Source organism: Astatotilapia calliptera, chromosome 19, assembly GCF_964374335.1.
Source record: "Astatotilapia calliptera chromosome 19, fAstCal68.1, whole genome shotgun sequence".
In the NCBI taxonomy this organism is placed as follows: Eukaryota; Metazoa; Chordata; class Actinopteri; order Cichliformes; family Cichlidae; genus Astatotilapia; species Astatotilapia calliptera.
In genome coordinates this window covers 7,781,105-7,807,441 of record NC_137440.1, presented here as the reverse complement: position 1 = coordinate 7,807,441, position 26,337 = coordinate 7,781,105, and the positions used below count along the sequence as shown (strand labels likewise).

General features: G+C 44.2%; 1 protein-coding gene across 1 annotated transcript; it reads right to left on the bottom strand.

Moving 5' to 3' along the window:
• Positions 1–25,139, bottom strand: eif2ak3 (eukaryotic translation initiation factor 2-alpha kinase 3). Its single transcript, XM_026151613.2, has 18 exons — positions 24,626–25,139; positions 16,300–16,429; positions 9,724–9,918; positions 9,464–9,594; positions 9,002–9,269; positions 8,700–8,865; positions 8,474–8,599; positions 8,095–8,217; positions 7,762–7,991; positions 6,276–6,388; positions 4,831–4,953; positions 4,003–4,152; positions 2,968–3,517; positions 2,679–2,852; positions 2,286–2,459; positions 2,078–2,179; positions 1,320–1,382; positions 1–217 (listed from the first exon to the last, which is right to left on the bottom strand). The coding sequence occupies exons 1-18, from the start codon at positions 24,925–24,927 to the stop codon at positions 35–37; spliced, it is 3,303 nt and encodes a 1,100-aa protein (XP_026007398.1). The 5' UTR covers positions 24,928–25,139; the 3' UTR covers positions 1–34.
• Between the last annotated feature and the right edge of the window lie 1,198 nt (positions 25,140–26,337).

The following is a 26,337-nucleotide window of genomic DNA, read 5'->3' as shown; positions in this document are numbered from 1 at the left end:
AAGGTGGGGGTGGGGGTCACATGTTGTAAGGTTTTCAGTTAGTTGATGTCTGGCGTGAGGGGCGGCCCATCGAAGAGGCGCTGTAAGTGCGGGAGCGCTGCCTCACGGCCAATCGGCAAGGCAGCTCGAGCTCCTGGAAGAGGGGCATCCCTGTGATATCAGCCGCCTCGGGACGCTTGTTGGGGTTCGGTGACAGCATGCTGTGGACCATGGCCAGCTAAACAGGGAGGAAACAGACAGTAAAAATCTGTCAGATAACATTATCATCCATTTCTTCAACTGCTTTGCTTATAAAAACATTAGAATAATACAATACTAAATTAAATAATTAAAAAACAACAACAACAACAACAACAACTTAAATACTACGGCTCAGAACTACTACTAGCACAGTGAGATACTCAGGTAAGAAGTAATTTCCAGTGTCAGAGAATCACAGCTTATGCTCTGGGATTATGTTAATCTAATTACAAAGAAAACAGGTAAACAAGATCATAGGACCACACAAACAACAAATTACAGCCTCAGTTTGTAGTTCGGTGGTCAGTCCCATGCTTAATACAGAGCAGTAATTTAAAAAAATGCTCATCTGTGTATTTGATTAAATAAGTCATTCTAATTGTAATTCGAGTATTAATATAAATCAGCAAATGAGTCATGCTGCTTTTAACTTTTCAGTGTGCAAACGGATTTTCATTTATTTTATAGTCTATTTAAATCTGTGACTGACTTCATTATAAGCGCTAGCGGCAACAGAAGCTATAATCCTGCATGGATTGTGCATACAGAAGACTTTCACTTAAACACTTGTAACAACATTCCCTTGGATTCTTTCGTTGATTAATTTTGACAGCTTCCTCTGTTATGATGCAAATGTATTGCAAGCTGGATTGTTTCGAATTAATTTGCCAACATTTCTGGCACTTAATAGACACTCTGGCTGTGTTGGATTTTGCTGATGTCATCCTTTGGGGGTTGCGTCAGGAAAGGGCATCCAGCGTGAAAATCTCCCAAATCAAACATGGGGAGCGACCCGCTGTTGCGACCCCTTGTGAATAAGGAATTAGACAAAAGTAACTTTTATGTGTTTGGAAGCAAATAAGCTCAGACAACAGAATCTTTTTTAGGCTTTTGAAAATGAAGCACTGCTAAAGTTAGAGTTAGGGCTCCTAATATTATTATAGAGAGCTCAAATTATGAATTGGAGTCCTGCTGGCACCACTGATGAGAAGAAACCTCCCAATCCTGTATATCTTACATTTCTGGCTCAGATGCAGTGCATATTTACAGCCACTAGGTGGCAGCAGATAACAACTCACCTCCTGAACATTGTTTTTGGAGAAAACCTCTGGGAAGCGCAGGACTCTCACTTCTGTCAGTGTCTGGAAGAAAGGATGTAAACACCTGTGAGCCGAGCTGTGCTAATGGCTTACCAGGTCCTTTGTTGCTGAGACAAAGACTTCATGGCTACTAAGAAACTGCCTGTGCATGCCTCACGTGAGCACTCGTGGGTAAAGCCAACACATAAACTAACGGCAACGACGAGAGAAATAACAATAATCAGCAATCGTGAATTCTTGATTTCTCAACACATAATGACATTGTAGGAGGCAGGAAGATAAACGGCCTCACTAGCTTACACACAATTGGCCAGCTGGGCTTCTTACTGAAGCCAAAATGAGATCATTTCATTTCAATCCGAATCATCCGGTCATTGAATCATTTCTTGCGTTTTTCAAAAGTTCCACAACACATTTTATTCAAACCTTCATAGGCGCTGCAGCACAGTAAGAACAAGTAAATAAGATGAACAGTAAATGTTTTTCATTATTTTTTAAGCTCAAAATTGTTTTTGGATGTTGAGATGTTTAACAGGATCCAGACAGCAAATATGCACAATTTGCAAAGGAACTCAAACCAGTTTTAGATCATGTTAAATACAAATTAATCCTACAATAATATTAATCTCTTGGTTGTTAAGGAAACCTAATTACAATGTAATTCACAACCCTTTTACAGATCCTAAAATAAAGTAATAATAAGCCAGGTTTATAAGGATATGTGTTTTCTGACTCACCCTCACTCTCTCCATCTGAGTCCTGAAAGGATACAGCAACTCAAACAGGATCAGACCCAGAGAGTATATATCCACTTTATGAGAGTAGGAGTTTCCAGAGAGCTGCAAGGACAAAAAGGAAAGCACATAATTAGTCTTGACTGCAGAAGCAGGAAACCAAGAACTAAATGTTGTTGTTTTTTTTCTTTAATGAACGGCGCTTCCTCACCTGCTCTGGGCTCATGTAGAGTTTGGTGCCGACCTGGCCCGTGTGGCGGGTGAGGAGTGGGGCAGGCGTGAGGGCGCTCGGTTCATCTTCATCTTCCTCCTGGTCCATTGCCGTCACCAGGCCGAAGTCTCCCACTTTCACTACGTCGTCCATGGTGAAGAAGATGTTGGAGGGCTGCAGGATCAGCAGTTACAGGTTACATCACGCGCACCACACAAAGAACGACGACAGCAGAGTGGTTTACAAAGCTCTACTTCACATGCTGCCCATAAAACAAACACAGTAACACACAACACTCTAATCCAGTCAAGTCTGAAGGAAAGTTTTTCTTCCTTAACTGAAGCTGCAGAATTTAGATGGTCACACACGCACAGACAATGTGTACATGTTCACCTTGAGGTCCCTGTGCATAAGCCCCTTGCTGTGCAGGAAGTCGACAGCTTCTGCAATCTGCAAGAAGATGTCCAGACACTGGTTGTGCTCCCTTTGCTCCAGCAGGCAGCGCTGAGCCATCCAGTCCTTCAGGTTCTCCTTCCGACAGAGCTGCATCTGGATGTACAGGTAGACCTGGAGACGGGGCGAGAGGATTCACCACATTACAATTTCACACTGCACTCTTAAAAACAGTGGATATATTGTTAAAAAAAAAACAAAAAACAAGAACCCAAAACTATTCACAAACCTTAGGTGAAGGTTGAACCCGCGGATTTGGAGGTGTTGTGGGGAGAGCCAGGGCGAGCGAGGTTGGCCGAGGAGGAGAGGAAGAGACGGGGGGGACAGATTCCTGTCGTCTGGTGTGTGACGAGGACGAACTGTTCTTCTCCGTCACCGTGCCAGGACTGGCTGGGCCAGAGGCAGAGTCCGTGTCTGCGTCGGCATCTCGATCGCAGCCCGAATCCTCGAACACAATATCAAAGGAAGAGGAAGTGCAGTCACTGGGACCGCGGGGAGGGCAGAGCTCGAACGAGTGGGGGGTGTCTGACGCGTCAGGGTCGGCCTGGCTGTCCCTCTCAGACATTAGGCTGTCGTGGCCCAGCAGCGGGGGGAAGGACAGGTTGGTGCCAAAGCCCACAATGCTGCCTGTGCTGCTGGAAAACAGCACATGATCTTTGGCTGATGCTTCATGAGCATCTCCTTGAGGGTTGAGGACAGGGGACACTGAGCTGGACACGGGTACTTTGACTGACAGAGCCTCCATGTGATCGAGGAAGCTCATTGGCCAGTCAGTGGTACTGAAAGAGAAAAAGGATTGTTGTTTCTCCCAATATTGATGCAAGACAAACAGAAGATGTGTGCCAATCATTTCAGCAGTTAAATAAGGACTCATGAACAACAGGCAGAAGGTGCTTTCAATGTAGTTCTTTCAGATTTTTGTCATGTGAGCTGTAAAAACAGCACAGTAGTAATATTACATGTGTAGTGCACGGGGACATGGTTCTAATCAATACATATCCACCAAAGCAATTAAAAGCAGCACACAGCAGACATCAAATTAAATTTTAAATACTCAATTTTAATGCGCACAAGATTTTTTTATCCCGTGGCATTTTAACATCTGTGAATCAAATTAGCCAAGTGGGATAAAGATGTGTGGTGCACCATTTGTCACAAATGTCACTAATTAATGATTCCAGAGGGGACAGCTAGATTTTCATTGGATGTCCGCACGCTGGTTCGGCCAGCTGAGCTACAAAAGGTTTAAAAACATCTGGCTCACCTTGCATCTTTCAGCCACCTCTGGTCCATTTCCTCCTGCCAGCCCTCAGGAGGGCTCTCTTGCCAGGCGTTGAAGTAGCGAATGATCCCCGGGTGCTCCAGCTTTGCTAAAGCCTTCACCTCTCGCATCACCTTCTCCCGGGCCAGCTCCCTGAACGACAGAAAAACGAAAAAATGAAAAAAAAAAAAAAAACCCACTGAGGTTGTAATAAGCCACAAGTCTCCACCAAAGGTTGAATAAGCACAGCAGGCCTGAAAATAATTAGCCCCTTTCACACGAGGATCAAACTATAATGCCACTTTTGCTTATTTATGTAGAACCAGGCAAAGATTGTGTAAAGCAAACCCAGTGTGCATGTTCAGATAGTGTTTCAGCAATCGGGGCGGGGGGGGGGAAGGAGCCATGGCATGTAACACACTGTGGCAACCACGGTGCCTCTGCTGATGACTAAAAAGGTACAACAACAATGGCTCCCCATTCTTTTTAAAGTGAACAGGCAATGCAGGTGGAACAGTCCCGGCTGGAACAGACTGTGTGAGAGACTAACATCTGAGCTTTGTTGCATCAGTGAACAACAGGACTAAAAGAAAAACACACAGAGCTACTGCAGCTAAACATTTATTACCCATGCTTGTCAGCATAAATTATAGCGCACAGATAATATTTGTTCTGAAATGTCAGCTTCCTCTGCATGGGTTTCTGTGTTTAGACCAGTGGGCTGCTGCTTACATAACTCAGTTTAACAGCTTTAGAGAAAACAGAGATAAAGGAAGAGCTAATAGCCTCCAGCTAAGGAAGTCTGGCGCAGCCTAGCGAGAGATGCGCTACCTATTGGGCAAGCGGATTCTTTTGATGGCGTAGTTGCAGTCGTCCACTTTGTTGCGGGCTTCAAACACGACGCCAAACCCCCCGCGGCCGAGGCACTGCACTGGCTCAAAGTCTGTCAGGTACCTGAGGAGAGACACTTTGGTTAGCAGTGTGGAAAGACGACTCGCGGCCCTCCAAGTGCTTTAAAATTATCATCTGGATCTCTGATAATTTAAAAAAGACCAAGAAGGAGGCCTTTTAAATTATAAATCCCAATTATCAGAGAGGGAATTACAACCAGTGTGTAAGATAAGTGCTTTGTTTTTTCACTGCCTTGGCCACACTCCACTTTAAGGTCAGCAAAAATACATTTCTACAAACCAAAGAGAAACTTTAAACTTTCTGGCAGGTTTACTTCCCACTTAATCTCTTAAAGAGAAGACATTATTTGCAGTTGCAGAAGTTTTCAAAAGCAAGCATAGCTTGCCTTTAAACTAAAGCAACAGCTGTCACAGTGTTGCATATTACATGTATCTCACGGTTTGGCACGTCAAACAGTTCCAGCAAGGATCATTATAAAGTTCTTTTTATGCAAAATCATTGTGTTTACTGCTGCGTAAGACACAGGCGCACACCGACTCCATCCCCTCCACCCTGTCAAAACATCCCTGCTCGGTTTGCTCAGGGGGATTAAAAGGCTCTTATTAGGATGTGTGTGGGCAGCATGCGATTCAAGGTTCCTGATCCCAATCTGCCTCCTAATGATCCTGACTCATGCCCGCCGCAGCTGCTGCAACAGCCGCCGGTTTTATTTAAGGAAAGTTGTTCGGCAAAAGTGATTTGCATGGACTGCAGAAGCAGCAGCAGCTTTGAAGGAAGGGGAGAGGGTGGGGTGGGGTGTTTGTCATTTTCGGGTGGATCAAAAAGAAGAGAATGTGCAAGTGGTGACACCAAGAGGACAGAAATTTGCAGATTAAAATCAGTTTTCACTTCTGTTCCAGGAGGGTGAGGCTCACAGATGTAAACACGCAAAAACCCTCATCGATCACACTGCGGGAGGGCAGCGGCAGCCCATAAATTACGGCTCCTGATCATATTTAGAAATTCTGACAATGTCCTGACAGTGATGTAAAACGACACTCTGACCCTGAGGCAGATGCTGCTGTTGCAGGGTGCGGTCTGAGGGGACCGAGGCCATTTTCATTTGATGCCAAACAGCTGAGTTACCCAATCATGAACTACTACGATTCATATCGCCCATCTCTGCCTTGTCCTATCAAGGCAGGTTGGAAGACCACTGGTCACCATGGTAACAGAGCCGAATCTGTAGCTACACCTTGAAAAAGTGATGCTGGCATCTGACTGAACTGTACAGAGCACTCCCGGCACATTGCTAAGTGAAGTTCTCCCGAATCATTGCAAATATTTTTGACACGGGACACGTTTTGTTTAACGGTGCGCCTTACCTGGATACATATTCGCTGGAACGGGTCTCCATGGCAACCGGCTCTTTGGATTCCACAACTTCAAGGTCAAACTTGCTGTCTGTCTGGCACTGTGTCTCCGACTCTTTCCGTTGCTTTTAGGGACAAGAGGATGACAAAAACGACACGTTACAAACACGACAAACAACAAACAAACAACAAGTTTACCTTGTTTGTGGCGTATTGGGCAAGAAACACTTAAAGATTTAACAGTCGCAAGAAAAAGAAGGTGGAAATGTATACAGCTAACCCCTATAAACATGAAAACAAAAAGAAGTATCCCACATAGACACTAGACCCTGTTTCTTGCTTTCGGATGGCATGGATGGGGATCGTGAGTGAACAGCTGGGTTCAGGTGTTAAAAGTTCGACTGGGATCAAATCAGGCCTGGCAGAGAAACATTCATAGAGTAATCAATGATGTTGACTGCAAGTTTAGGATCACTGTTCTGTTTAAAGGCGAGTTTCAAGTCAGGTACGAGGCCCCACTAAAGCAAAACTAGTTTTCTTTCTTGAAAGTATCGCTGCCCTTTGCACAGTTTAGCTTTAGTTTTCCTGTCATTTCTGCAGAAAAACAGCCGTGAAGCACATTGCTGCCACCACTGGGTTTACCTGCTGTGCTACTGTTGATGAACTGGTTCAGATTGACAGAATTGAGGTCAGTCACATTTTCAATCTTGTGTCTTTCCACCATGACAAAATCCCTGCCACTCACTGCAGCACTCCAACAATCATTAAAAAAATCCTGATTGGTGGAGTGCTGCAGTGATGATTGTCCTTCTGATTTTTCTCACATTTTCACATAGGATCACTGGAGTTCAGACAAAGTGACCTTCAATTTCTCCATGAACTCTTTTACCAAGGCTCTTCTCCCCCACTGCTTATTTTTTTATCCTTTTAAATATTCCTCTTGGGATCTTTAATCCAGCTGAAACTGCATTGCAGCATTTCCCAGATCTGTGTGATGACACAAAGCTGTCCATCAGCTCAGCAGGCTTTTCTTTCAAACTAATGACTGGCTTTTTGCATTTGTGAGCCTATTAGACAGCAAGGTATCTGACATCCAACGAAATGAATTTCCACAAGTCTACCTCAATAAACATACAGTGATTCAGAGAAATTAAAAGGGAAGATAATCTTTTTTAGATTTCATAAGGAAGTCTGAACACTTTCTGATCACACAGTAAAACTAACAGTATCCAGTTTTTGTTTGAAACTAACTTTTTAAGCAATCAAGCTATCCATCCTCCAGCCCCTGGGAACCCTGAACTAGATAAGTGGAAGAACATGGATGTTTCCTGATGAAGAAATCATTTTGTCATCCATACCAGCTCATTATTGCAACAGTAATTGTGAAAAAAATTGAGACAAAAGATCTAAAATGTTACAAACATTACACGGCAAACATAATGACCAGTAGGCACCGTCGGTGCGGCATTAATGTTGCGGACTGTGTCTTGGCTCTTACCCTCACGTAGGCCACAGGAGCAGGAGGGTGGAAAAACTTGCGTACAATGTAAGTGGTGGTGGCAATGCAAAAGATGATGGTGCCCAGAATCTCCTTCCACCAGGGTAATAGCAGCACGGGATCCTTTCTTCTTCGATTCTCACCTCCTGCCCCGTTTCCATTTATGAGACTTATGGCGGTGTCACGCTTCTCTCGGTAACGCTTGCTGTAGGGGAAGTAGTAGCCATTGTCTGGAGCAAGAAGAAGCAAAAATCCTTCAGTCCACTTCAAATCATTTCAACTTTAACAGCTAGAATGTGCGTACGGAGTAACATTGCACAATTAAACTCTTACCGTATGGATACTGGAGGATGGACAAGGCTCCATTGCTGTATTCGTCGTGGGAGAACTTGTCGTTATTTAGACACTTGTCGAATTCATCAGAGCCGACCAGAGCTGGTGTCCGAGATGGAGAATCTGCATCAAGGACAAGATGAATAACTTCTTGTATCTCACAAGAAAGACTGATCAATATGGAATAAAAGGTTTTGGACGATGAAGAATGAAGGGCAAAGCTTTGGGCTACAGGGAGCATGGTGATAGATTGTGTCCACGTGACATCAAATACTTCTTGGAACATGGTGTAACTTTGTTCTTAAAGATGGGCTTTGGCCGTTCTGCCCTGACTCTGCATGTAATCATGAATTTAGTCCCTTTGGTGCTGCAAACTTACGTATTAGAGGCTTCCATTTGACAGTGGGTAGTGGAATTATGTCCTTCTCTGAACCGATGGCTTTGGAGGGAAATTTTTCCGTGATTTTTACCGATGACTGAAGGTAGAGCTGCCCCTGAAACATCCCTAAAAAAAACCCCCAACAGTCAACACGGTTATCCACAATCACTGGTTCCTAACCCTTACAGGAATAGTGAAGCGTCTGTATACATGTGTAAGAAGTTACCTAGGTAAACACTGGACTCTGCAGATTCCCGCGCTTTCTCTGGATCTTCGTCTTCCTCGTCTTCCTCTGTTTTGGACTGGCTGCTGTAGGTGGTGTCGTCGAACAGGCTGATTGGCGTAACTTTACCACCCCCCACCAGCCAAGCTGAGGCGATGGGAGTGCAGAACTACACGACACACGTGAGAATGAGTAGAAATACTTTAATGAGCTCCACAGTCAAAGTCATGAAGCACTGAACTCCATTAAAGCACTAAAACTCGCTAATAAATAAGTGACCAGAGGATTTATTTTAAGCATCTAACCTGATGTTCCCAGACCAGCTGTGCATCAGGCCCGGTGCTGAAAGCCATGACCTTCCAATCAGGAACAGACACTTTGATAACTAGGTCCAAATGCTGGTTTTGATTCTGGTGGTTCTCGGCCTGCCGTTTCTCTGTTGGCTCATCAGCGATGACCCGCTGACTCTCCTTCCAGCTGTCACCATTTGCTAGTTCGCCCTCCAGGAAGTTAATTCCAGGCTGCATCTCCGGAACGAGTTTCAGCTCAAAGTTTCCGACACTAAAGTTCCACCTTGCACAAACAGCGAAGATGCATGATTTAAATAAAAATCCCTGCCTTATACGTTTCTGGTCTTTCATGTTACCCTGTGGTTTCCTTCTACTTACTACTGCTTGTTGTTCACTACTGTTAGTGACTAAATAGCCAACTTTGTTAATAAAAACAACGTCAGTAGCTGCTCTGTGAATTAGCTTTGATTGACTCACTTCTCCATCCCCGATCGAGGCCTGATGGCTCGCACAGTCTTCTGAGTCCTCTGCAGCAGGAGCACATCTTCGGTCTCCACCTCGTCCTCTTCCCAGCGACTGCAGCCCCCCGCAGAGCAGATGTACCGAAGCTGAGGAAAGCAACAGGGGGGAAATTACAAAAGTCGGTTATCCTACTGCGCCGGACTGGTTAGTATGCTAATAGATTTGACACGTGTTAACCTGTCCTATCAGGTTGTTCTTGAAATTGTTTCACAGACCTTGCCACTGTAGGCCCCCAGGCCATAGGTGGTGAGGGATTTCCCCCCGACCAGGACTGTGTCCTCTCCAATGCGATATGACGACTCCAGCAGGGACTCGACGCTGAAAGGCACTGCCTCCATGCTCTCTCTGTCCCGGTTCCACTGAAACAAGGCACCATCCAGGGAAGGTATTACCATCTTATTGCCAAACACCTGCAACAACAAAAAACAAACAAACAAAAAAACAAAACGCAGAGTCAGGTTAGTTTTGGTTTCTAGAAGAAGACCGCTCTAAATAAAATAAAAGGAACTTCTGAAAACAGAAAAGATGTGGCAATGACTTATATTGATATTTTTTAAAATAAGCATCTTAAATTCAGTCTCTAAATTGCCAGGTCAGCGTTGCTAATCAAAATTGGGACAATGTTTATATTTGTTATGAGTTTGGCAACAAAATAACTGCCTGTGAGCCCCCACAAGCGGCAGCTGTATAAAACCACAATGAGCAACAATTTATCAAAACGCCACTACCAATAAAACAAACTTAAAAAAAAAATTCATTGGGGTTATATGTATAAATTTTGTTTGTTTGTTTTTTACAAATACTATAAAAGCTCTAGAGCTGCTGCATAAGTTACCAGCACTCCTCTAACATTGTGTTTCAATGCCACACAGACAAATCACTAAAAACAAAATGATTCATTAGGAATGTTGTTTTTTTGGCCCACGCAGTTTTCCTTTCGTACACACGGCTGTTTTAAACTAGCAGTTTTTATGTATTTCTTTATTTCTTTTCTCCCAGCTTAAAAAGACAATCCTTAAAAAACACAAAAACACTTTGCCACACAGACAGTGCTGGCCGACACACATCCACCCACACAGCAGCAGCTCCGGCCTCCACACGCTTGGACTCAATCCACAGACGTGGAACCATTATACAACTCAAAGCCGGAGTAATTAACTCAAATCTTTATAAAAGTGTGCTACCCTCAACTCTGTGTGTGTGTGTGTGTGTGTGTGTGTGTGTGTGTGTGTGTGTGTGTGTGTGCGCGCGCGCGCGCGCTCTATTAGGTGCTGGTTCAACAAGGATGACATCATTGCCAAAACCCTGAGCCTAATCCTGATTTAACCTCTGCAGATTTAGCTGTCAAAAGAGAGTCTTTTTCATTCGATGTCCAACTTGTGACTCACTTCTATCAACAAACTCACGAGTGACATAACAGCAGTTTTGGGTCCAATTCTTGGCCTTGTTGATGCTAAACAGGTGCTATTGAGGTTAAAACTGCAACCAATCAGTCAGTAGCCTTGCTTCGGAAATCCTATCAGACTCGAAAAAAGTCAGAGCTTTGTGGCGGATTAAGAAAAATGCCAGCGGGGAGCAACGTGTGGCAGTTTGATTTATTAGAGAGCACAGGCAGGAGAAGCGGTGATGTCATCTTTTCTTTCAGAGGGAGGGGCTGGTTTAGACACAAGATGGGGATAAATTTAGCAAGTGAAAGGAGGAAGGGTTAGCAATCTGACCATCACATCACACCACACTGGTACTACTGAGGAGCTTTACAGCCGGGGGTGGGGGGTATTCTTATAGCCGTGGATGAGTCATCCTGCTCCCGATGGTTTAATCCATCTCTCTGATCCAGCCCAGTTAGCTTCATCTCAGCTGTTCATCTTGTCAATGTCCTCTAAGTCAGAAACACGGTCCCCATATGTACTCTGAGTGACTGTCCTACAAACCACGAGCTCAGCAAATTACTGAAAGTCAATCACATTATCATTATCTCAGACTTATTGTAAAACTTTCTCCAGTGGCTTTTACTTGTAAATAACTTTTTTAAAAAGTGCTTAAGCATATTTTTTTCTGCATTATCACAGTAAATTTAGCTTTAAGGACCCAGCTGAGATGCCTAATTATTGTTTAGAAATGTAATTATTTATTTAACTAATATTTAACAGGGCTTAAAAATCATTAGATCTCAAGTGGTATAGCTTTAGAGCTCCTTCGGGGTTCCTTTATCAGGTATCACTGAGTGTGCACCTTGTGTTTCACTCACTTTATGCACCATGCTACATTTAATCATTTGTTATTATTAATCTCTGGCTGCCAGAGGTTCCTTCCTGCTAAAAGGGAGTTTTTCTTTCCCACTGTCGCCAAAGGGTTTGCTCATAGGGGCCATCTGATTGTTGGGGTTTTCAGTGTTTTCTCAGTATTAGGTGTAAGGTGTTATAGGGTCTTGGTCTAATAACCTAAAGTGCATTGAGGCAACGGTTGTTGTGATTTGGCACTATATAAATAAAATTAAACTGAACTGAATCAGGAGTTTTGTGGTGTGATTTACTTTGACAACTCTCTAATGATGAACGGCACTTAAAGCTGGCAGTTAAACGATTAAGACGAGTTGAGCTGAGTTCTTAAGGTATTTACAGCTAAGTGACTTTGCTAACAGCTCTCTTTTTATTACTGGGGTATGCTGCCTACAATGATCTGAAACTGTACATTTTAATGTATTTGTAATTTTTTTTTTTTTTAAATACGCTTTCATTATTTAATTTGGAAATATTCAGATTTAGATGAACACACGATGTTGATAAGGGAAGCTTCCTACAAACCAGCTGGCAGTGTCACAAATTTTGATGTTTTTGGCAACAGACCCGCATAACATTATCAGAGATTCATGGTATTACTCACCACTCAGTCGACCTTGATATATATTTGTTAGGAAAATTTGCCAATTAAAATCTGAGCCATAAGGATTACAGAGATCTCGCTATAACTCACAATATGTTTGATTGAAATAACAGTCTGTCGCTCTACAGTTGGAATTAGATTATTCGAAAAGTAAAAAAAGCTTTAAGGATGGGAAAGTAATTTTATAATCTGTGCCAACCCGTATTTGATTATATGATCACCAAAGTATAAAGATATCAAGTGATGCTTATGAACATCCCACCTCCACAATCTGTTTTGTTCCCATGTCTTTGTCTGCTGTGTTTGCCCTGGTCTATTTTTGTGAGAGAGCTTCAGTATCTTTTATAGTCAAACTATTGGTTATTAAAATAACAAGGTCTTAGATTAAATGCATTTAATTTGTAGGATGTGATAAAATATTCAAGAGTTAACTTAAAAAAAACCCCAAAAAACTGACTTCTCAGCACAAACGTTTTCCTTCTCTTTGTGCCTCATTTACTATGAATTTTAAGAGCTTATTAATCTTTAAAGAGCTATAAGACAGACTCATTCAGGAAAAATATGCACCATTACTGAGAGACCAGAGCCATTCACTTATTTAAGATACTCATCTACTGGCTAAAAGAAACATCCAGCCTCCAGCGTGCACGCTCAAATTATAGTTATCATTTTTCTTTATATAACCACTTCTTCATGAAGGCATTCATCCAAATGTGCTTGATGATTATTTGATGTCACTGATCATACCATCATATTCCACCCCCGGGGCGTGGGGGGCAGATTAAGGGTGGGGGGGGGGGGGGGGGGGGAGTGTGGGGAGCCGTAATGTGCGCAATTGTTTGTGTGTGTAAGCTGCTGCCTACGCTCCGGTGAGCCTGTCAAACAGTGTCCCCTCTTACCCACCGCTAATATGCCATGTTTGGTCCACGAGGCTACTGCTCTACTTCAAGGTGGCAGACCGACCGCGCGAGAGAAACGCTAACACCGCGGGTTCAGATAAAACACACGAAGCAAAACAATCAAAACTAAATCAGAGCAGCTGGAAGGCGGCTCTGGGAGATTTATTGCGAGTATTTGTCCCCGTGTTGTAATCAATCAAATTCTCCCAATTCATTCATTCGCACTGCATGCCAGCAGAGAGAGTGTGTGTGTGTGTGTTGGAGTGAGCATGTGTCTATTATGTGATGACATCATCTCTGCTCTGAGGCATTACCTCACCTCCCTAATCACCCAACCTCTTCTTTCTTCATTCCTTTAGCCCCACCCCCACCCCCCTGTGTGAGTCACTCCACATTGGCACCGACTCTACTGTCTAATGTGCGCACACCCACACACACACACACACACACACTTGAACCCCCCTCTAAGCTCAGGGGTAACTTTGCTTTTTGAAGTGATGGCTGCTTTTTCTGCAGACAATGCTGTTTGTGGGTCTGTCCCTCATTTTATTACTTAAAGAAAAAAAAGACACACTCTACAAGATGCAGCAGGTGACTGGCTGTTTCCGGCCCGGTGTGTGGAGGCCAGCCAATAGTATAGCATGAGACCCAACCCCCCAGCCTCTGATCACTGAGCAGAGTGGTGTCTCAGGGACCCGGCAAGCACCAGCAGGCAGCAGGCAGGTGGGGGGGGGGGGGGGGGGATAGAGGTTGCAGGAGCAACTGGCAATGCTTCCCACCTGCCTTTGCCCCCACCCACACCCCCTCACCCCAGGGTAAGAGAGAGAGGAATCACAGAGAGGGTAAGGCTGGATTAAAACTTAGAAAGTATATTAGAAAAAACAAACAACACCAACACACACACACACACACACACACACACACACACACACACACACACACACACACAAAAACAAGCGAAAAACAAAACAAAAACACAAACAGCCCACACTCGACAGATCACAACAAGTGACGTCACATCGCAGCAAGTCACCGAGTTCAGAGCTGACAGGCATCTCTCCTCGTTCCGCTCCGTCAGCCAAATGAAAGCCAACAGGTGAAAAAAGAAAGCACACAAACACACACCATACTCCATCACAACAGAAGCACACTGGAAGATGACAGGAGGATGTTACATGTGTGCATGCCCATGAATTTCATGACACTTCTTATGAAGTGTCAGCATACTGTTATAGTGAGTATAACTGCTTTTAATTCTTTATATTTAGAAAAGTTTGCATTCATTTATGAGAGAACTAAAAGCCTTTGTAACTGCGCAACTCATTTAATGTTGTAAACAATACACGTTAAACCAAATTAACATCATACATCGTCAACCCAGCTGGAAAACATTCTTTACATAGTTTGCCAGTTTCTGAGTTTTATAAGTGAATAATAAACAATTTCGATTTAAAATTTAAATTTAAAAATTGATTCTCCTCAGCGTGCAGAGAACCATGCAGGACATCGAGTCATTTAAATTTAAAAGGGTTGATTCCGATGACGCTGGTGGAGAAGCTATCTTATGCATACTGTACATACTGTATGTGCATCACAGAATCTCTAGAGGTTCTCCACACTTGCAAGAATCCCAGATTTTGAAAGAAAATGGTAATGAAGCTCGATTCATTTTCCAAATCTCACAGACGGCACGTTTCAACCACATGCCCACGAGATGCTCGAGTCTAAAGGCTGCCTTTGAAATGCAACCCAGCATTATAGCAGCTGATTTCAGTGATTAGTTCCCTTCTTCTAATTGTAGCTTTACTAATCAATGAAGTCAGCAGCTGTAGTTTTAAAAGCTGGAACCAAAAAGAAAATTAAGCATGTGTCATTCACACTTTTCAGGCTGAATGACACATGCTTGAGTATCACTTCACCCTTCATTATGAAAGGTCCTTAAATATTTGAATGAAAGTCTCCCACAGTGAGTAACTCTGAATTGCTATTTTGGGACTGCAGCTGCTTATTTTACACTTTCATTTTATACACACTGTTACACCAGTTGTATTTCCTTTATCATTTGGTGAATAAATACATATATATATATCTGTGCTATACACCACATAATCAAAGAAATTTCTAGGAAACATTTACAGCAAACTGCAACGCGACCCCTAGAAAAACAGGATATCAGAAATGTTTTAAACTTAATGAACTACGTCTGGATCGCTCTGTTATTGTTACCTCAGTAATGAAGCAGTCAGAGTTCCTTACATTCAGACATGCTCTACCAGCACCAGCAGACTAACATTAAACTGATCTCAGCAGCCACCCAGACCCTTGTTAGTATCAGAGGCTTTTTCCCTGAGGCAAAACTCTCGCAGAGAGCGAGTCCACATCAAAGTGAACCATGGGCATGTTTCTAGCATGCAACACTCTGGTCTCGCTCTGGGCTCCACTTCACTTTCAGCACGTCTGTGTGGGCGGTTTAAGCTTCAGTATACATGTAGACGCGAGGGTCTTGCTGTGCTTGTATGTGTAAACTACTACAGTCAACAAAGAGGCTAATCCTCCAGGCGAATCAGCTACTCTCAGATTTACGCGGGGGTGTGAAGCATGTCTGGTGTCTATTGCGCTGTGTGTGTGTGTACATATGAAATGTATGTAAGCAACAACAACCCTTGCTTGACTGTTTAAAGTGCAGAGAGTTCAATTACTAGTCTTGGAGTCTGCAGAGAGAGAGCCAGGAGGGACAGTGTTTGTTTTGAGGAAGAGACAGAGATGAGACTGCATCCTTAACCTCCCCCTGACATGTAGATTTTGGAAATCATCTTTTAGTAGATATTAATAACACAAACAAAGGTGTTTTAACCTGTGTAAGTGGCTTAAGTTGACCTTTGCTTATTCCTTAAGGCTGGTATTTAAATTTTAATTCCTGCAGTGGCATTTAGTCAGACTAAAGCTAAGTTTTCCTCCTATTTTCCACTGAAATGAAAAGAAAGTAGGGAAACAAAGACATGGATTTACCTCAGGTTTGCTGAGGCTGGAGGACACTAAGGAACCTGAACCGACATCTAGGTCCCACTGCTTCCTGCCCTGGTTGTGAGGATCTAAAGCAGAGATCCGTCCATCCAGGGTACTGATGATTACCAGAGACCTGTGGATAGAACATACACATACTTTGAAATACTTTCCAAATGAGGGTTCATAGAGCTATCACCGCACATCAACACAAGGGCGCCGGTATACCGCTGTTGAAAAGACTGCTTAAGGCTCGTCTGTGCACTCATGAGCACTCTGCGAGCTGATTTTAAATTTCAAAAGACATTAAAGCCGACGTTGCCCTTTAATGCAGTCCTATAAGTGTGTGTGTGTGTGTGTGTGTGTGTGTGTGGGGGGGGGGGGGGTGTTCTAACCCCTTCACAGATAAGACACTAAAGGGCAAACTGTGAAGGGGTGTCTTCTCTTTTCTAGTCTGCACTTGTTTAGGAATCAAGGTGACCTTCAACAGCAGCTAACAGCACATCTGTGCCATGACAAACCCCTTTGTTTTAGTTTTTGGGGGGTGGGGGGCATACTAACTACAGAGGATGATCACCATATGTACCACACACACTGTGACTGTGTGAAACCATGAATTTTCAGTTATGGTTTATCATATCTATCAAGTATGTCAAAGGGGCTAAAGTCTTTCACCAATAGGAGAGAAGATTTTATAAATTATTGTTATGATAGTATTGTAATCATCCCCCAGCTCTATAGCTATACCAAATTACTTTATCTAAGGTAAGAAAAATAATAATAAAAGTACTTTTATTCCCCATTGATGTGCAAACGCAGCAATATTTAATAACAACTCTGTTTTCTTTTTCCTCTCATTTTCCTAGTAACAGCCTGACTGAAACATTATTGAGACATCCCGCCCCACCCCTCCACTCGGTTCTTAGGTCTTCTGCCGCATTGCTTGTCAATCATGTCCAGAGCTCCGGTGGGGGCAACATCCCAGCTATTGATCTGTATCCGTCTCGAGGAGCTGCTGTCAACAGGGCATTTAGCTTTATTTAACTGGTGAGGGTCTGCCGTGTACACATGCAGTTTCTGAGAACCCACTGCTCTCACATCCACACAGCTGGGACCCAGGCAGCTTCCCTCTGTTGGCCACCAGAGCACACTGGGATTTCAACCATCTCCCTCAAGGGCAACTAGACAGAAGTTGCTGAGGGAAACTAGTGAATACAATATTACAATATTATGTGTTCACTTTCCCGTGTTGCGCTGTCACATCCAGTTTGGTTCATTTACATGCACAGTGACATCTATCAACTAGCTTGAGTACATTTAATAATAGCATCATCCACTGCATCTATCACTTAGACTGCTAATGATTGGCCATAATGCCTTATTGATTTCTGCTATCGAACAGTCTTCAGTCATGAAGGGGAAGGAGCATGTTGGAGGATGTTAAAGCTTTTGGACAACTTACAAATTGATTGTTTCTGAGAGTGCAAATCAATTTTAGGAAGGTTTCTCTTCTGTTACGCCGCAGTCGCTGACACATTCACGGGGAGCTGCACGCGCCGCTGTGGAGCAGCAAGACTGCAAGTCTGCATAAAAATGCAAATAAGATCACTTAACAGTAATGGGCCATGTGTCTTTCAGGCCTATCGAAGCCAAGATTATCTCCCCCAAATCTGCTCCGAGCATTATCAGCTTCGCCACTTGCGCTCAAGAGTAGCGTACTGAGAAAAACATTGTTTTTTTTCCTTTTCTTTCTTTTCTTTTCTTTTTTTAAATCCTCCAAGCCACCAATAAAAACAGAGCGCTAAAGCCCGCTCTCACTCTCTCAATTGGCTGCGAGACCCTGCCAAAAATATTTGGCTGATTGGTTGTTGCTAAGCAGTCGAGTCTCTGAGAAGGCGGAAGCTTTCGGCGGCCTTCGCTCGGCCAGACCCGCCCCCACCACCACGGAGTCATGCTGTGAATGTAGAAAGTGATGAAGAAGTCGCTCAAGTTCAACTTCAGAGATGGAAGAAGAGTAATCAGGAGATATAAGAATTTCACTCGGCGAGGGAGATCAAAGGCTTTTGTGGACTCTTTGTACTCCAGATAAAGGATAAGAATGAGTAGATTTGAGGGTGCGGGCTGGGGGAGGCACTTAATTTTACAACTTAGGTACCAGGATAGAGATGGAGAAAACGAGCTGTGGGGGAGGGAGCAGCTACGAAAATAGCAGCTAACCAAAAACTGTGACACAAAACAAATAGCCCTACTGTATCATTTAGAGCTGGAGGCAATTTATTTTCCACGTCTGAGCCCTGAGACGCTGCAGCACTGCTCATCACCAAAGGGATAACATGTAGCCTGTGGGGCTGCTGCTGCCAGCTGTGACAGACGCAGGCGGTGGAGACACTGAAGAGTATGTTTGAATGGAGACTGAGCAAAATAAAATTTAAAAAAAAAAAAGGAGAAAAAAGGGAAAGAGAGTGTTGTGAGGCTGCCAACACACTGGGGGTTGTTAGTGTCCTCGCCTTTAATGTTGTCAAAAGTGTCATAATAGTCCTGACTGCTTCTTCAATCACAGAGCGTATGGCGGAGCAGGGAGCCAATTAGCCTCACTCTCGCAAGACTCTACTCCTCAGAGACGCTCGGCCTCAGTCTGCTCACACCGGCAAAGCTGAGCTGCTGGTAAACACACTCCCATTGAAGGAAACAACCAGGATGTTTACACAGGCTGAGTCTCCAAGGATGCGAGGAACCGCCGAACCGGGCCAATCCCAGCAAGCCTGCCGTGTCCCGGCAGCCAATGGAAGCTCTGTTTTTCCCTGCTCGTTTAGCCAATGGGTGGCGAGCTCTGCGGACTTCGAGCCAATGGCGGAGCACGGATGCTTGTAACCATGCAACAGCAAAGCAGCCCGGGCTGTGGAGTTCTGCTGCCGCGCTGCTGCCGCTCAGCCGAACTCACAGCCACTGAGAGGCAGAGAAAAAAAAAATATGAGAGCATGGGGAGCACGTGGTGAGAAAGTTATGGATGCAGCTCTGAGCCGGCCGCACCCAATACCAACACAGCTGCACCAGCAGGAGGAAAGGAAAAAAAATGGGTCATGTGCAATCCTTTAAACAGTGCACTGTCTGACGGGCAACGCCACAGAAAAGCTCTAAATATGACATTGTCGATTACCACGGCAATGCAAGCAGAGCTGGCCGCTTCAAAAGAGACAGCAAAGGGTGTCGCAAATGTGCTTGACATGACATCAAAATGCCACTTACCCTAAGGTGACATCTTTCATGAAAGGTCACATAACACCAGAGCTTAATCACAGATTAATGTGATCTGAAGGTTTACATAACTGTCCCTGGACCTGCTAAATAAACAAGTGATCATGTTTGTAGGTCTTTGTCCCAGCAGGAGAAAGCCTTCAGTGGCCTCAAGTGGAAAAGCTGTGGCGAATAGTTGGCCATACATGCATGGCGAGTGCAGCACAGAAAGCACAGGGTGTGGTTTTTTAACAGAAAAAACAACAACTTCTAGTACAAGCATAAAAACACACACACACCATTTAAAAGTGTCACTATCTCTCTCCTCCTCTTTTCTCTCCTGCAGAAGTGCGCTCTTCTCTCCAGCCTCACACGTGGTAAAATATAAACTCTATGGCGCCACGCTCCTGCCGCCCGATTGGCTGGGGCGCAGCTCCGATCCGCGGATGTGATTCGTTGTTGCTAAGCAGTGAGGAGCTGTTGAGAGTGAAAACAAGACAGCGTGGTCCTGCTAACTACCAGCCAACTCTAGAGTTTTCATCCTCCCCTCCCTCCTTTTCTCGCTCCCGTTCTCTCAGAGTATCGCACCTTTTTTTTTTGCCTCTGCCCCACCCATACTGCAGTGCTGCTAGACGGGGGTCCTGCCGACTTACCGAAATAGCCACTGACCTAATAAATTCACTCATTCTGATAATCGGATTCGAACAACACTGCTGTCAAGCAGTCACACGTTCAAAAGACTGTTTACAGTTTCTACCTCTGTACATGCGAGCATCTTCTATGATCTCGGACTGTGTTCATCAAGTGCAGAGAAATTCAGGAGGTCAGACACAAAGACTCTAAAGGTCAGCATTAAAAAGCACCAGGCAGCACTTAAAAAACAAAACATGGTTACATAAGGAACGGACAATGAGGATAAAACAGGTAAAAAGATCTTATATAAGCTCGTTTAAAGCCACTGTGAGCTTGGTAAGTGGAGTTATATATTCAGACCTCTGCAGGAAAACAAGTGCCGGGTTTAAAGAAGCCAGTTTTGAGCGATCAATTACGAGCTTCTCCAGTGATGGAGTTCAATCAGCTTCATCGCGACCTGTTATTTTTGGGGACAGTAGTGTCTATTATTAAAACGCACTCAGCAGCTCCCTGGTTACACAGAGCAGACTAAAGATACAATGTGAGGAAAATGAAAAAAAATAAAAACTCTTCACTTCATCCTTTACCTAACTATAGCCAGACCCGTGCAGTCAACTCAAATTCTGAGCACCAGCCCGTCTACGACGCAATTGGCCGCCAAGTCGCCCAGCTTGGCCGATTGGCTGTTGCTAAGCAGTAGGCTGGTGGGAGCCAGCCTGCGAGCACGGCGGCCCAGAAGAGCTGTTGCAGCTACGGGGCCCTGAGGGTGGGTGGAGCGGGGAGGGGGCAGTCGGGGGAGCACGTTCAAACAGAGCTGCTGTCCTCTCACCTCCAAGTGCTCCCGAAGGTGCTGAAGGGCCCCGTGGAGCACTTGCTGGCAGAGGCTTTAAACTTGGCAGGGCAAACACACACACGGTTCGCACATATACACACACTAAAGGGTTAAATCCTATATGTACACATATACGTGCGCCGAGACAGACGTAAACACCACGTCTCCAGGGCGACGTTTACGGCACGAGGATGAAAGCGTTAAAGGTGAAGCGACAGCCGACACAACAGCAGGCTCGTCGCACGCTGAATGCCGGATCAAAGCAAACATCTACAATATTTATAGATTACAGGATAGAGAAGTGGAAGGAGGGGCTTTTATAAATGACAGAAATTGAAAAACGCTGACATCTGAGCGCTGACTGGTTTTCAAGAGTTTGCCTTTGAAGTGCTCGACTCCCAAATCTCAATCAGAAGTAGAAGAAAACAACAACAACAAAAAGAAAAGCAGGTCTTTACTCGAGATCTATTATACTTTATATAAAATGGGATCCAGATGTGAGAGTTATGATGTTCTTAACAAAGCACTAAAGTTACTGGGATGCTTGAAAAGTAGAAAGAGTAGTTAAATCCAGAGCAGTACAGGGTGCCACTTACTGCCACAGGGTCTGTTTGACTTGGAAAGTCAAGCAGGTAAAAGTCCCAAAAGGTCGCAGAATGTTTTCAAAAAGCTGACCTAATTAACGGTGGGAGATGTTCAACTTCACCGTTTCACATTCATTTTAACCAAATAAAAGTTCACTGTCGCTATTATAAATATAAGCAACACATTTCAAACAACTTCCTTTAAAAACAGGCAATTTCCACGCTTCCTGAAAATGTGTTTTCTGACATTTAAGGCGCCTCTTATTTGTTTATTTTTTTAGTTAAATTAGCCCCTTTACAAGAGAAACCTACCTAAAAATCACTCTTTTTTGTTTCTTGTGACATTTCTAAAGTTCAGCAACAACTCTGTAGGCGGACAGATGGAAATGGAGCACTCGGCAGTGTATACTCAAGGGATGACATTAAAAAGCAGCGTGTGTGTGAGGATAAGGGGTGTCAGAGAAGAAGCAGGGGGAGACTTAAATTCAAGGGCGAGAGACAAAGAGAATAAATGCAAAGGAGAGACTGGTGTGGTCGGGCTTGCTGCGATGTAACCCTGGAAAAACAAAACCTTACAAACAACAACTACTAAAGTCGAGAGACCATTAGTCCACAACTTCTAAACATACTGCTCAAAAGACTTATTTATATAAGGTGACAAAAAAACAGAAAAGAAAAAAGCCGGTAGTTTGTGGCGAAAAAGCCTGGAAATATGTAAGAGAGCGAACAGAAAGCAAGTAGAGAGTGTGACACGGCAGGGAGAAAGCGAGCAGTGGAAGGGTGTGACCAGCACCAGGGTGAACGCTCAGGAGTTTTCCTGCAGCAGCTGAGGTAGCTGGCAGGGGAATATTCTGCTTCTACCTGTTAATTACGTTCATCTTGATATTGTACGGCAGATGCCAGGCAGGAGCTTTTGTGTTGTCCTCGTGCCACGAGTTTACCCTGGTAAAACTGTGGCTTTGTGCAGGGTGTAAAAAAAAAAAAAAAGAGTGCGGCAGTACTCTGAAAGATTTTGGGAAATCTTTCATTTTTCCCAACCAAGTAACTACACCTCTTGACTTGAGTATGGCGGGACAGACTGCACAGCATGCCGAGTTGCCCCCTGCTGTGAAAGAGCATTGTTTATATAGCACCTCGAACACCCAGGGCTAGCACGCGGTGCTTCGGGTCTTGTCAGAAAACTTTAAAGTGAGCCTGGGGTGTAAAAAAGGTTGGCAGAAAATTGGCGGCACGCTGCGTTTCAGCCGTCAAGTAGATACAATGGCAGCAAGCTCGAACATTAAGGTGATGAAACGACACCGCGCATCTTCAAAAGGTTCGACTCTAACAAGGTTTTCGATGTTATGACTCCCTCAGGAAAACAGACAGCGTATTCAGAATAATACATAGGGAATAATTTATTACAGGACCTCAGGACCTTGGATACCTAAAGCAAGAAAGCGTGCTGATATAATCCTGATTCAAGGAGCTATATTACACTCAAAAAGTGGGTGTAATGGACTTGTAAAGGTAAAAATAAGATGAAAGAACAGAAAAGGAACACAATGCGCCAAACATCTAAGGTGGGCGTCAAACCTACTGTTTACCAAGGAAGACAAAATCAATGCCCTCCCCACTGTGAGATGCAGCGAGAACTGCATCTCACTTTGGGCAGCAGCAGCAGCAGTAATCTAACAGGACTGGGTAAACATGTGGTCTGTGTCAGACTGTAAACTTTTCACTGGCGGCATCCAGGGGACTTTCTCAGCAGTGCCGCATGCCTTTTCAAGGTGTTATGTGAAAATGTAACTGCGCTAAACACGTTAGAGTTGTATTTTATGTCTGAGGTTAAAGCACTGACATGCAGCATGGTCTCAGGTGCGTCTGAGACACCGCCCCCCCCCCTCCCTCCCACAGCAACAGCAGCAGCAGCAGCAAGGTGTAGCAAACCTGAGCTCCTTCTGTCAAACAAACAACAGCTTGTCATTTTGCATACTTTTACATGTATCTTCTCCGGGGCCACTTTGCTACAGCTTTAAACCGCTAAGATCAACACAAACGCTTTATGCAAAGTGTCCAACTCAACGGTTAAGAGCATAATAAACAGACTGGTGCATGTAAATGTGATGCAGATTATCTGCAGACAGGAGGGGGACGTCACCAGTTACCGCTGTTATCCTGCTCTATCGTTTTATAATAAACGAATCTTGCATTTTAAATCTGCAAAGAAAGCAGCAGCTGCATCTTCACTTGGAACATAAATTCCATTCAATGTAACTTGGGGCTGCTTTCAGATCGCTTTTCGGATTAACTCAACCGGGTTTAGGACGGCAGAGCGCATGTGCTCATAGTTGCCTGTATTTCTCCGCAGAGAGAATCAAAAGTTCCAGCAACCATGGCATTTCAGCTCATAACGTGTTCCCCTTTCGCGGTTGGAAAATAACAACAGACTATAGAAAAGCCACTTTCTCCATAAACTGCAAGAAGAAGCTATTCGTCGTACACCAAACTTTCCTGTCAGTTATCTGGGGCGCGTTTTGCCCTGACATGTAACCCACATGTTAGCAACTTACCTAAAACTGCCGACACCAGATAAATACATTAAAACAGCTAGCTCTAGTTAGCGGGGCATTAGCGCATCTGCTACGGTGTGCGTCCATTATCGGACACGAAGCCAAACTCGCTCACAAACGCTTCATTTTCCTGTTCTGCGCTGTGACACTCCACTTAACCTTTCTGTCGCATTATTTTCTTGGCACCGTTTGTAAGGCTGCATATTATAACACGCAGTAAAACGAGGTTTATGAGCAAAGTGGACACAAACAACTAGTTCCCCAGCAACTTCGGAATGCGCCGCTTCGGCGGAGGAATACTAAACAAGAAGTGTCGCTTGACAAAAAAAGTAATAAGTTTAAAATGACTTTACAAATACATTGGGGGAGGGAGGCGTTACTAGTTTGTGTGTTTGTTATTTTAGGGGTCGTCTTTATTTTGTAGGCGCTAGAGTGGTGTTGCGATATAATTAATGTGTAGTTACTTACTATCAGTTGGCAGCTGTTTCTATAATTACCTCGTCTTTCTGACGCTTCCGTTACTTTCTCCATGTGATTCGTCTGCCTCTGACCCATTGTCGTCGTCCTCCACGGTAACGTCTGCTCCAATGACCGAGGTGCCTACGTTCTCCAAGCCACGCTTCATGACTCCTGCACCATCTTGCCCCGCGGTCGAACCTGAATCCCCGGTTGTGGACAGCGGCACCCTCCCGATGGTGGAGCCCTGAGCTTGCGAAGTCCCAAATCCGATAAGCGCTTTCAGCAACAAGAGGAGCACCAGGGAAATGCTCACGTTTCCAAAGTGAAACCCCCTTTCCATTTGTGAGACTGGCACATTAGTGATTAGATTTACATGCCACTGGCCTTGTAAATCTTAACATAAAAAAACTTAAGGTCCAAAAAAAACTGTAGTTAAAACAGAAATCAAAGCTGTGTCTTCTAAAACGCCCTTTTCGGAGATGTTCTTTAAGTAAACATAAACAGCCACTGGGAAACCATGTTATTGCCTTTATACTGGACTCGACTTGCCTTGGTAACGCTGAATCCCGCCTTGTTTCTACACTAGGATTGGTTAGTGGAATCGCCGAGTTTGTTAAAAATTCATGTATCCGCCTCTCGTTGGATAATTTGCTGTCAATCATCTAGACTCGCACACTAAGCAGAATACTATTGCACTACCCATCTGTCACTCAAAGAGGTGGGCTCAGGAAGTCCCAGCCTCCCAAACAGTGTACTGCATTGGCTAATCCGCTGTCTGTCACAGCCACGCAGGCGCATTGACGGCTGCCCGACGACCAGAGCAAAAGGTGACGCAAAAATGTCCTCGATGGCGAATTCCGTAGCGGAGCTGTGATTGGTCCGAGTTGACGTCCTCTAACCAAGAACACAGGTTGGTCTGACAGGCAGGGACGTTATTGGTCAGTTTGCGTCCTGGGTGACTGAATGGAACTACTAGATTCGACATTTAGGCTGTCATTCATGAATTGTTGTCAAGACAGCCAACATGAAAGCATCAACGTGGCTATAGAAGATCGGTGCAGTTCCTGGTCCTGGTCACGAGTTATCGTTCTCAGTTTCATTTACACAGAGATAACAATGACATAATGTCTATAACTCAAGTCACAGGCGAAAAGCTCAAAGCTCTCCATGACATTACAGAACATTTTTTTGTGTTATAAATATATATTACACAAGTTATTATAAACATGTCAAAGCATTTAATATACAAAAGACGAATTTAGCTATGTATTGTACATAAGGGTATTAGCGCATAATCTGTATATAGAACATTTTGTTGTGCTGGCATTAAACTACCTTAAGTACACCAAGCAGATTGAATATCTAGCGCCTCCCTGTGGTCAAAAAGGAGGGTGGTACTTTCCTGCATTCTGCACAAACTCGAGCACAGCTTGTTATATTCATTCCCGTGTGCCTAGTGACTAAACTGCTCCACCGAGGACACCATCTCCTCTTCTCTTTACTGAAGCCTGCACACCTGGAAAACACCACTCTGAGCACTTTGCTGTTCACGCTGATGACTGACACATGACCACCAACCACACTATGAAGTTTGCGGGCAATGCAACAGCAGTGGGCCTCATCAGGGATGACCACCTGGCTTACAGAGAGGTGGTGTAACAGTTGGTGTGGAGTCAACAACCTGATCCTGAACGTCGGACTTTGAACATGGTGTCACTGGTCAAGAGGGCACAACATTAGGCTGCACTTC